Source organism: Vulpes vulpes, chromosome 1, assembly GCF_048418805.1.
Source record: "Vulpes vulpes isolate BD-2025 chromosome 1, VulVul3, whole genome shotgun sequence".
NCBI classification, from domain to species: Eukaryota; Metazoa; Chordata; class Mammalia; order Carnivora; family Canidae; genus Vulpes; species Vulpes vulpes.
In genome coordinates, this window is record NC_132780.1 from 33,705,772 (window position 1) to 33,717,944 (window position 12,173).

Here is a 12,173-nt window from a genome sequence, read left to right on the forward strand (position 1 = left end):
GAAAATGCAGTGGGCATGAGGGTGGAATGAAGCATGGAGGTGCGGTGGAGAGAAAGGAAGACAAGGGATTTAGCTGCCCTGGCTTCAGGTTTGGAACTCCAGGTAGGGTGAAGGCATGGTTCCTCCACTGTAGGAGGAGTGGGGCATCTCTACCTACAGTGTGTAGGTACTGATACCACGTAGGGCAGAAGTTCCTCCCAAAACGTGTTCCAGAGAATCTTAGCAGCAAGACTTTAACAGGCATCACACAGTGATCATGTATTCCGTGTTCAAATAATGATGGGAGTTTCTGGCCAAAGTGAATTGGATCTCTTTAGTACAGGACTCTCAAAACCTTTAATAGGAAAACCTATATGCCAAATATCCAAAAAAGAGATATATTTTGCAGTGTTTCTTGAGTTCATATGCCAATACAATGTCATCAGCAGGAAGCACTAGCTTGACCAGGATGCCCCAGGGTGCGGTGGGAGAAAAGATATCATATCCCATAAGGCTTGCATGGTCTACCCTTCCCTAATTATAGTGCACACCAGAACTTCTTGGACGGCTTATGAAAACACAGATTCCTGGGCCCTCACCCCACCATGAGTTTCTGACTGGGGTGGGCCTGAGAATCTGCATTTCTAGCAAGTTCCCAGGTGGTACTGATGCCGCCAGTGAAGGGGTCTCATTCTGAGAACCACCTCTTTGATGCATTCCTTAGTTGGATGAGGGGCTTCCTAAAAGGACATTATTTCTTCTCAGAAATGATGGACAACAAAGGCAGAAAGGGTACATTAGGGAGGGTCCAAAAATGGAAAAAAAAACTTAAGAAAAATGGCAGATGTCTCCTAATTCTGCTATTGCACTTAGATCCACCTTGTTATATTTTGGTAGATGGAGAAAACTTTAAATTTCTGATTCCTCAACCTGCCTTTTGCTATTGTTAAACTCTCTTCTTGGTTTCCTTTTAGACTGCATGCTTCTCAAGGTCAAGGACTGGGTCTTGGGTAGCATTTATCTCCTGAGATGCCTATCACAAGGGTCTGCAGAGGAACACTTTGCTTTCTGAGCTAAATTCTTTTATTTTCCTCTCATGTTATGTACAAAATTTCTGGTCAAACCACAACTCCAAATTATCTCTCCGTTTGCAAATAAGTCTACAAATCCTTTAAGTTAAGAAAATATGAATTCTTCAGACTCCAAGTGTAAGTCCAATAAGCACCATAACCGACCAACAGAAGAAAAATCAGATATGATTTTGAAACCCAAGCTTCAGGTCTGGTGCTTGCTGGAAGATAGAGCTGCACAAACAGCCACGACCCCCCGTCAGAGGGGCCGCTCACCTGCATCCGTCCCCTAGGTCAACTGAACAGTGTCGGCAGAGGAGAGAACAAGGGGTAAGACAGGGATCCCCATGGGGGAGAGAGGAAGCAGGAGGAATTCAAACAGGGGGAGGACACCCTTCTTTCCGTCTTTGTTCAGATGAGAGCACCAGGGCGGAAATTACTAATCAGTCTGGGCTGAGGATACTGCTAAACGGATTTCCAAGTAAATCCATAAAGCTTTTTCTGCTTTCCTTCCTTCCTGGACAGACACTGTGAAATCTGTAGCTTCCTTCCTCTCTGCGTCTTTATAGAGGTGGCCTAGAATAACTCATTCCTGAAAGGCCAGCCTCTCTTAGGAGAAAACCTGGCATCACCTCCCTCAGAAAGAGGTTGTCTTCCAGGTAAATGCAAGCACCACATGCTCCCAGGAGACCATCCCGACTGATGGGGGGTGGTGGTGTGTGTAAATGCCCCAGGCCCCCTGGGGCCCTCTTCAGGAGGTGAAATGTCGGTGCACATCCCGACACAGTAACACTTTAGGGGGTGCAGAAATACACGGTGGATCTGGACACAGTCTCCACCTAGAATTTGAATATGCGCCAGGCTGGGTGTAAAGTCAAGCAAGCTGACGGGCATTTAAATGGATGTAAAAGGAACAGGAGGCAGGAAATACTTAATGACAGGCAGCAGTTCCTTCAGATGCACAGAAGCACATTGCAAAATGATACTTATAAATGAAACGCAACCGTTTAACTTTACCACTCCATAATGAATTCCTCACACTACCATAATTTGCTGTAAAAATAAATATATGTTTTCCAGATGCCTACTCTGCTCTAGGCAGGTCTAAAATGGATTTATAATCAGACAGCCTCATCTTGCTGGTTCTGATCAACAAAAGCATCTAATGTTTTGTTGTTGTTGTTGTTCAGATCAACTGTGGAACTTCCAGAGACCAATCCTTTGATGTTTCAAAGTGAACCTTCTGGTTTCTTTTCAGGGAAGCTGGACTTGAAGATGAGAAAGCTGTGCTCTCAGACCTCACCGTGGAACTCGGAAGCTGTCATTCCCAGCATGCTTGACACTGGGTGCCACAGCCTACTCTGTGCTGCTTCACGTTCCGGGGATGCACCTGCTCCCTCCTTCGAGGTCACATGGTGCTATAAACATGCCCAAGGATAGTGGGAAGACAAACTATCTGTGTGCAAGTAAAGGGCTACCACTCAGGAGGTCCATAAACAAAGTGCCTCGAATGAAATCCAAACCTGAACGTGTTTGAAACTCTGACGAATGGAAGCAGAGAGAACTCATCTTCCAGCCATGCAGTGTTCTGTCTTGGGGATCTTCAGTGCTCCTGTGGGGGCGGACTACTGCTTTGTTCTGGGGGATTCACCTCAATGAACTCTGGCAGTGCCTCTTGACAGGGGCAGAGGGATGCTCTAGCATTCTGTGGGAGTTAAATCTGCATCCTGTGCCTCATCCTGGACATTACAGGGTGCCAAGCATCCCTGGCCCTGGTTCACTAATGCCATTAAAAATACCCCCAGATACCGTGGCACCCCAAAGTGCCCCCGCTTGTTCCTAAAGCCCCTTCCTGAGGAGGTCCCTGTCTATCAGAAAACCACTGAGTGAGGCATGCCAGGTCCTTGCACTCCTGCTGACCCCGGGGAAGTGAGAAGCACCATGAGCCTGTGTCCAGAGGTGAAGCTGCTTTGTGGTGTTGCTGTCTTGGCATCCAAGTGGCCTGCAGCTGATGCTGGCCCCTCATGAGAGTGCAAGCCCTGGATAACAGCCTGCAGAGTCACAGGCAAATTTAAGGTCTCGATATAAATTCCCAACAGCCCGTTCAACAAATATACTTTGTCCAGTGCCTTCCCCTTGGGTGCCCCCCTTAGATAAGACCCCCATGAAGCTTACCAAAACTTGCTCTTTTTGGTATGAATCGGCCATTTCAAACCCAGGAACCCCAAAGTATTCCACTCACAGACCCAAATAAAGGCATCGCCCCATGTCCTGCTGCCTGCATTTGCTTGGCCTTGACCCCCACCCTATGGCCCCCGCCCCCGAGGCGTGCTGGCTCCTTCCTTGAGAACCTGTGAGTAATAAACTTCCCTCTTTCAATTTCTCTCGTGCTCTTTTGCTCAACCATCTGGCACCCCAGGGCTCTGTTGAACAAATATTAACTTAACAAAATCATAACATGCTATGTTTGGTAACTGTGGGACAGAAGGAGTCAAATTTATGTCCCTAAAGACTTTGTTTTCAAAAGTTATTTGCCTGAAAAGCACCTTCTTCTCACCTACAGATCTGCGTGTTGTTTTGAATGCAGCACCTAGGACACCCTAAATTCAGGAAGATGCTGGGGAGATCCAGAGGTTTTCATGCCACCTCTTTACAATAAAGGGAGATAGAAGGAATTAGGTCAACATTGGATGGGCAGCTTGACGAGAACTTGATATTCCATCAGTAACCTTAGAGAGTCTGAAAGACCCAGAAGGTACTCAGGTCAGTTTGATACACTGCCATGGAATCATCCTGCTGGGTGCCACGGGTCTCTGTGGGTAGGGGTGGGACTTCCTGCGAGAGAAGTGCACCTTCCCGCTGGCGATCTAATGGACATAGGCTAATTCTGGGAGAAGACATGACCACCGCAGCAGTGGGCCTTGTGGCAGCAGGGCCTGTGAGGCACAGAGGGGGTTTGTGTGACCTGAATGAAGTGGTAGAGCGGATCCTAGATACACAGAAGACACGGGCAGGCCCCTGTCAGCAATCATGCCATTGGTCTGGCCTGTCACTGTCATGATAGTAGCCATCCTAGATGCAGTGGTGAACTGCTCTCTGGTTTATACCTCCTAAGTCCTGATATGCCAGCAAGAGTCACCGCATCAAATATTGCAGTGTGGGCTTGCTGTGCTACGACGGCTAAGGGAAGAATAAGTTCTGAGCTCAGGAGAGAAGTGCCTCTTCCAAGCTGGGAGAGGGGGTAAGAGCAGCCAGCAACTGGTGACCCTCAAAGCCATGGATGGAAGTTTGATGCAGAAGCAATGGCCAGAAACCCGGGGACCTGCGCCAGCACTGGACAGCAGGGACTCGGTCATTACAGTTAGGCCATCTTGCTTAAATCTCCAGTGGGTGAATAACATGGGGGAGTCAGCTGGGGCAGGAGGCCAGAAACTCCACCTCTGTGCATCCTCACTCCCTGTTCCCATCAGCCCCGGGGTGCCCCACACTACTGGGCACCTTCCACCTCACACCTGTTCTTCCTGCCCAGATGCACCCTGCACATTCAGTGGCTCGATCCGTCTCTCCCTGGTGCTGTGCAGCTCGAGGGTAAGGATCTCACCTTATAACTGGCTATTTTATCTTCATCCCAAGACCCTGAACAGCCTTGCACATGTATGTGCTCCAGAAATACTTTTTCCCAGATTACGGACCCTAACTGACCATCTTGAACTTGTGCCTCTTCCTCCTTCCACACTGCCATACAACACCAGGGAGTACCTGGGGAATAAGTGCGCGTAAGACGATATGGAAAAGGAATGGGTCCTTGAGGAGGAATGCGATTATGACCAGCTGAAGCTGGATACACCCACATCTGGTGAGTCTTGACCTGTTCCACCTGTTGCTTGAAATACCTGGTTCTGGGTTTCAGTGGTGCTGCTACGCCTGGGGCTCGGGTGGACTGGCCTTGTGGCCCTAGTAGGGCTGCCCAGTGCTTCTGGGTGCTGATGGCACTTGAATGGCAGGTGATGTGTCCCTGTAGCCCTGTGTCTGTCCCTGATTCCAGGTGGTACTGGCATCGTGGTGGATATTCTAGAGCTCTGCATTTCACTAGGGTCAAACCAGTTCTGGCTGGCTCAAACTAATTGTGAATGGTTTACACCAGGCAAAAGTAGTTCTTCTCGGATCAAACAGGCTTGCTCCTTTTAAATCTTGATAAAACAGATTCCAAACAGTTACAACCGGCTCAAACCAGTTTAAGGTGCATTAGCCTTATACTGACTCATTCTGGTTAGATTTGATCCAATAGTTCCTTGTGCCTGGAACAAACCAGTTTGATCTAGCTTGTGCAGGATCAACTAGTTCAAAAGTACGAGACTGAGATGGCATCATGCGGTACCTAGAATGTTCACGTCACTCATCACCATATCCATGGAAATACAGGGGTAAAGCTCTCCCACTAGAGATGTGATGCTCAGAATGACATCCTTCCTCATCATATCAGCTTTCCTTTTTTTTTTTTTTTTCATATCAGCTTTCCAAAGTTTATGTTCACATGTGCTATTTCTTAAGACTGGCTATTAAGAACACCCCAAATATGCAGTTTGATACATAAGGACTCTGCACACTTTTTTTCTGTTTGGAACTGTTGACAGGTGCATCATGCCAGTCCCACACTCCCCTAAACTTGGCACTAGATGCATGAGGTGTGGGGGGACCACTGTGAATGGCTCAGGCCCCGGCATCCATCCCTTGCACCCCCTCACCTTGATCCTGCTCACGGCTTCCTGGGCCTGCATCATGCGCACGTTTTTGGAGGGAGTTTTGTCTGACAGCAGCTGGGTGGAGCCAAGGTAATTGGCAGCAAAAATGATCCCATCGATCAAGTCCTCGGGGTCACAGGGTCCGGGAACTGTAACACACAGAGCCACAGCAGTGAGTGAAGCCACCCTGGGGTGTGCCTAACACGGCCCTGACGCGCTGCGCCCTCCCAGCTGTTCGGCACCAGCATAGGTGGCCCAGTGCCCGAGACCCTGCCAGGCTCAGGCTTCTCTCCTTCTGTGTCTGCCTCACTCACCCCTTGCTTTCAAAGGGAAGAAACATTTTCTTCTTAATTCACTTCACCCAGGCCACTGACTGTGAGAAATGATATGTTTATTTAAATATGAAACATAAAATGAGTGACAAAGGATGTTGTTTCTCCTGTTAGACTGTGAGCTCTTTGGGGCAAAGTCCACGTCATGTTCGTCTCGGGCGCTCGTGTCTAATCAGTGTCTGTTGCCTGGCGGGTATCAAATAAACGTGTGGCCAGACAAATGGCTAGGTGACCAGGGAGGCTGCTTTATCAGGAATCCTCATTGTATAACATTTCTTTCACCTGCCACCATCCACATTTCATCCGTGATTTGGGAAAACAAGCTATAAATTCAGAAAAATGGGTATTTGCTTCAGAATGTCCAGATTCCTGTAACGACCTTTGACCCCAATTCTGTGCGGCAGATGACATTACACCAAAGCCGGAGTCCCTGGCTGCCAACCTCGCTGACTTACAGGCTCTTGTGTCCCCGGTTGGCATCCACATACAGATCAATTCCAAGGAAAGTCTGAATTTTCTGTTCTCCCTGACCGGCCTTTCAAATCAAACCTTAGCTTTAAAATATTTAAGATGGGGGCAGTGGATTCTAACCATAATCATCTGTAAACCCTACCTGAAATTAAAACATGTCTGGGATTAATATATAACTTCATAACAAAGGCACTAAGAAAGGCTTCTCATTCTGGAATGAAAACATATGTATTTTCTTTGGCTCAAATGCCGTATTTTGGGAGATTAAAATATACGTTTTAACCTACTGTTCAAACCTCAGGCTCTTAAATTAGATAGCTGGAAATGGAAACAATTTGCTTTTTCCTTTTGGAAGGCTAATCTAGAATGATTTTTATTTTTATCCACCAACATCGGGCTCATCTTAAGCTTAACCAGCTGCTTCCCGTGATAAGCTTCTTATCAGGGTACCATCTTAAGATAATCTGATCATTTCTCTAAAGCCAAGGGGGTGGTCGAAACAAAGAAATTAACAGTGTTTTAGGAAAGTTCTTCACAAAGCATCTGTATAGTAAACAAATAAGGAAACTTCTTATTTGCCTGATTCTAGATCTTTCTGAGAAAGGCTTCTGGACAATGAGGGGTACACAGCCAATCTGCCTCCACTATGGGTCAGTTGTCCTTCTCAACAGTCACATGCTTCCTGCCTGGAACTTTCCTAGATGTGAGAAGGATTCAGGGTATTTCCAACATACAGTTTTAGTTGTGGGCAAGGAAGCGCTACTCCAACTAACATGGACAAGTTTGTATCTGCATTATACTTTGTAAAAAATAAAGATTATCAGTTTCCTATCATAAACACCTGTGATGGGTTTATAGTGTTACTTAAACAGAATTGCTTTTGCCCAACCAGGCACTGAGAAAAAAGATCTCATCTGGGATAGTAACTTTTAAAAACCTTCCATTTATTTTGTAAAAATAATGAATATTAAAAGAAAAATAAGAATGAACTATATACTTCTCTACAGGACTTCCAATATCATATATTCATTTCTGAGCTAGGTCTATTCCTTGAAAAGGGTCTCTCTTCAACCATAATAAGTGTGGATATGCAGATAGTTTAAAATAAATCCAAATAATATTTAAAGGACTATATAAATGTCAACCAGTCAAGAGACAGAAATACTGGACCCAAATAAATTATACATTTGAGATGCAATCTTATGCCATTTATCCTCCAGGGAAATTGATTATCATCAAACGTCACTGCTGCTAGATCATATCTGGAGGAAAAAATCCTAAATTCATAATTTGATTTTAGTGTATTTTTAAAAAGTTCTAAGTCAAAAAACTACAGGTTTCATTTTGGCCTTTTAGAACGTGTTTCTCCTTTTAGTGAGGCCTCTGTGTTGCTCTGTGGGTGAACAAGCACACATGTGACATCGTCACACATGAATGCTGGGCCTGGTGGAAAGATTATGAAGAATGGAATTTCCAAACTCCAGAAAACTCTGCCAGGAGTATTTGTGGAATTTTGGAACCTTGCAAAAATGGCACAAATAATTTACAGGTCACTCAAGAAAGAAACCTGAGTTAACTGAATGAAACCTATGAGCTTGGCATGAACTTCAGGACTGTGGTGTCAGGAAGGTCTATGGATCCATTCTTAGGTGGTAGGGACGCACCAACTGTTCATTCACAGGATCTAAGGGCCAGACAGAGCCTCAAAGTGGTGTCTGGGTATTCTCGTGTTCCCAGAAAATCCTCTTTCAAGGGAATGACAGTCTAACCTACCTGAAAAAGTATCTATCATCCACCCTGGTAGAGGATCACTGGCACCTCTAGCTAAAGAGTGCCTTTGTGTGGGTGAAAAATAGTCACTCCATTTGTGTGGCCTGATCTCAAGCTAGGGTGTCTCACTTGTGCCAAGTTCTGGCCCTGCTAGACCTCCTGACTGGGTACCCTTGAACAGTGAAAAACCTGCACAACTGTATGTGGCTGCCTTGCACAGAATACCATTTACCAGGAGAGCTGTGGAATCAAACTGCCAGCTCACAGTTTGGCTCTGAAACTTGCCAACTGTGTCATCTCAGGAAAGTTACTCGTCTTGCCTTGAGGAAGAATGCCTCAGTTCTCTCCTGTGTAACATGGGGGTAGTAAGCCCATTTCACAAGGCAGATGTGAGGATTCATTAGTTATTAAATGGAAAGTGTGTATCTGGCACAGAGTAAAAGCTTGATAAATGTTATTATGCTTAACTCATCTAAGCAAGAGATGGGAATTACTGGGAAAGTCTCTCCCTGCCCCCAAATTAAGAAGACCAAAACGTCTTCCTTAAAGTTCATTCCCACTTGAATGGTCCTTTGTGGGTGTAAGAGGTGTCATGGACTGGAGATAAGGAGTCTGGGTTCAGATATAATATGACCGTCTCTAAGCTGGGAATAGCCCTCAGCCTCCTTGCAAGCTCAGGTCCTCATGGGCAGCATCAGCAAAGGTGGCAGGAGGATCTTTGACAGGCTCACAGCTATTGCTCTTTTAGTCTAAGATTCTAAGACTGTCAAGACTGTGACTGAGTGACTATGTGGCCTTTCTTCCCCACTAGGGTCGTAGAGCCCCAGGGCTTCAAAAACCCCAAATGCTAGGAGATTCATGCATGACTCAATATTCAATTACTTCCTTTTCAGCTCTTACCTTCAACGTAGGTGGGGAATGAAGCCAAGCTTTTTCTTGACTGTAATCAAGACAAAGAGGTTTCAAAAAGGGCAAAGCGTGATAAAAAATGCATTAACACAACTTTATCCATGAAACACGAAAAGTAAATAGATCATCAGTAACAGATATGAACCAGGTGTCAACCATTTCTGGATACAGGAAGAAAAGTGTGAATAAACATACACATTTCTTAATAAAGGTTACCCAAAGCCCAGAACATTTATTCATATTTTAGATAATCTGAAAACCTTACATTCCACCACCAGAGAGATGTCCATCAGCTTAAAAAATATCCCACAAACAAAATCCATAATCAATACAAAGCAATAATACAAAGGGCTCAATTTGTATTCTTAAGAATCTGGGTTTCTGAGTGAAACACTGCTGGATTAGTAAAAGCATCAACAATGTGATTATATGTTGAAATCAAGAATTCCCTTGGAGAATTTTATTTCCCTCGAGGTCTTTGCTTTGGTCACCTCTCACTGTGCTATAAAAATGTTTGCCAGAAATTTCTTCTCCTCCGTTCACTCACCTCTTACTGGTTTAAAAACTCCCTTATGTAAGTAATTGTTAATGTGCTATCTTAAAATAACAAAGAATACAATAAACAAAGAAGTGAACTGAAAACTGTGGAATTTCTTGTACTAAGTAACACCTCATGGCAAGGGTCAGTCTTCCAACAGCACTGTTGGAAGTGGGCATGATCAGCTAGAGATCTTCTAGAACATGACTGGATGGTGGTTTAAATGCTAGCTCTTAGGGGAACAATACTTACCATTTGGTTCCTTCCATAAGTGAATGGCCTAGACATAACTCTGAGTGGTGTCAGAGTAGGGAATTCATTCCTACTTTAGCCAGTCATAGAATTTGTAGTGGGTATGTCCAGAGCAAGGTGATGTGAACACTGCAGGAGGGTGGAGAGCTAATGCCAAAGACAAGAGTCTTTCAAATGAGCAAAAAGGAAGGGTCTGCGTGGCCAAGGTTATCCTCAGAAAGCTTACAGATTTTCATTGCTAAGAATCTAGTAGGTTATGTTGTCATTTAAGTATATATCTTTTAGGAAAAGGGTATCTAGTACAGCACAGCTGCTCAATAGGTTGACCTGGGTTGATGGTAAACTCTGGGGTGCCTGGCGGCTGGGAGAGTTAGGGCCTAAGAGAGGGTTGGAAAATCACAGGGACAGTTCCATCTCGCGATATTTTGTACAATGCTCTTCACTTGGAAGATGGGATAGCAAAGGGAGAACCAATCACTTAATCCTTGCATAATATTCTAAAAATAGTAGTGTTAACCATTATATATATATATATATAAACTGGAAGCAAAGACACCCCCATTTAAGAATCTAACTCAATTTAGGACAATGACAAGAATTCAACACTAATCACACAATATACCACGCTAGGCAACCTGTCCGTAAGGCTGCCAGAATGTGCTCGCTGGGATGCAATGTTTCCTTACACCAAGGATGGTGGGTTTCTTATTTCAGAATGGATTACCTTTAAGGAAATGAAAGACACAAGTCCACTGGGAATGAAAGGTCATTGGCTGCTAATGCATTTATGGAAAAATGCACAACAACTCAAGGCTAAGCTGCATGCCCAGGAGGAAACAGAACTCTAACTTCCATAGGTGCTTTACATTCGTTTTATTTTCCAAGACGGAAGACAGGCCCAGGTGAGTGCTAATGGCCAAGTCTGCCTAATTCTGGTTAAACACCAAACCAAACAAAATCCATAACTTCATGGTGTGTGAATGGAAGCTAGTTTCTTCATCAAGATCGGAGGCTTTAAAATGATCATTCCTCAACCACCGATCTTCTTTATACATCAAAGGGCCTGGGGAAGTGAGGTTTGTACTGTGTTTTATCAAGATGGGTCACCCTCCAGGTACACCCAAGAAGCCAGTTCAGATTTTCTTGGGCTATTAGGATACTTTTCTGAATGCTGGTCTCAAAGACAGTCCCCAGATTTTAGCAGAAGCTACAAAATATTACTTTAGTCTATAGTTCTAAAAGCTGCTGTTTTTATTTAGAGCCACAACGGAGGGCATTTGGTACATTTACTTATTCTCTATTGATAAGCTCATGACTAGCTTTCTTTAGTCTCTGGGGTAGTAAGTTTTTTTAAAAAAAGAGTTTGAGAAATGAAAGAATCTCTAATTATTGCACACAAAGAGGATTTTCATCATTATTTCTAAGGATATGCAGAAACATGTGCCAAGTCCTGTAGGAACTGAGAAACCAACAAATTTGCCTTGCTTATTATATCTGATGAATAATCAAATGCTGAATATTCAGATGTCTGATTAGTCCTTTGTTTTTTCACATGTGGACAGAGATGAACATCAGTTGATTCTCAACATTCAAGAATTAATAAAGCCACAGTCAAGAAGATGAAAGGCCAAAATCTTTGAGATTTTCTAGGAGGTCACACTAAAGCATGTGCAAGCGTGGAGGTCTGACAATTGGAATAAAGACAACTTAGCTTGTCTATACAGGGTGTGGCCTGCAGGCACTTTATATCCCGAGGGGAACAGATCCTAGTATGAAAAGCTTGTTTCACACAGGAGCTCTGGTTTCAAATCCTCGCCTTCCCACTTACGGGCCGTGAACCTCATGTAAGTTACTGAACCTCTCTGCTTCCTCAACAAAAAAGGAACACAGTGATTCCTATCTTACAGAGAAGTATTTAAAGGATTAAGTGAGATACTACCTGTGTTTTGCTTGGACCACTGCCTAAACACTGTAAATGCTCAAGAAATGCTAACCCTCACTGCTGTTATTATCACTGTGGCCTTGATTCTGCTCTTCTTGGTTTTGGTTCTCACCGATCCCTGTGCTCTGGATAAAGTATGAGGCAAAGCTGTGGGATCTGGGGTCAGCC

The 12,173-nt window shown here is 44.5% G+C and overlaps 1 protein-coding gene across 2 annotated transcripts in view; it reads right to left on the minus strand.

Moving 5' to 3' along the window:
- APBA1 (amyloid beta precursor protein binding family A member 1) overlaps positions 1-12,173 on the minus strand; it is a 197,592-nt gene that overhangs the window by 23,729 nt on the left and 161,690 nt on the right. For both annotated transcript variants that reach the window (XM_072762341.1, XM_072762344.1), the window contains exons 4-5: positions 9,265-9,304; positions 5,795-5,940 (exon numbers count right to left, since the gene is read on the minus strand). In XM_072762341.1, the coding sequence (XP_072618442.1) occupies positions 5,795-5,940; positions 9,265-9,304 (186 nt within the window). The remainder of the gene's footprint in view (positions 1-5,794; positions 5,941-9,264; positions 9,305-12,173) is intronic.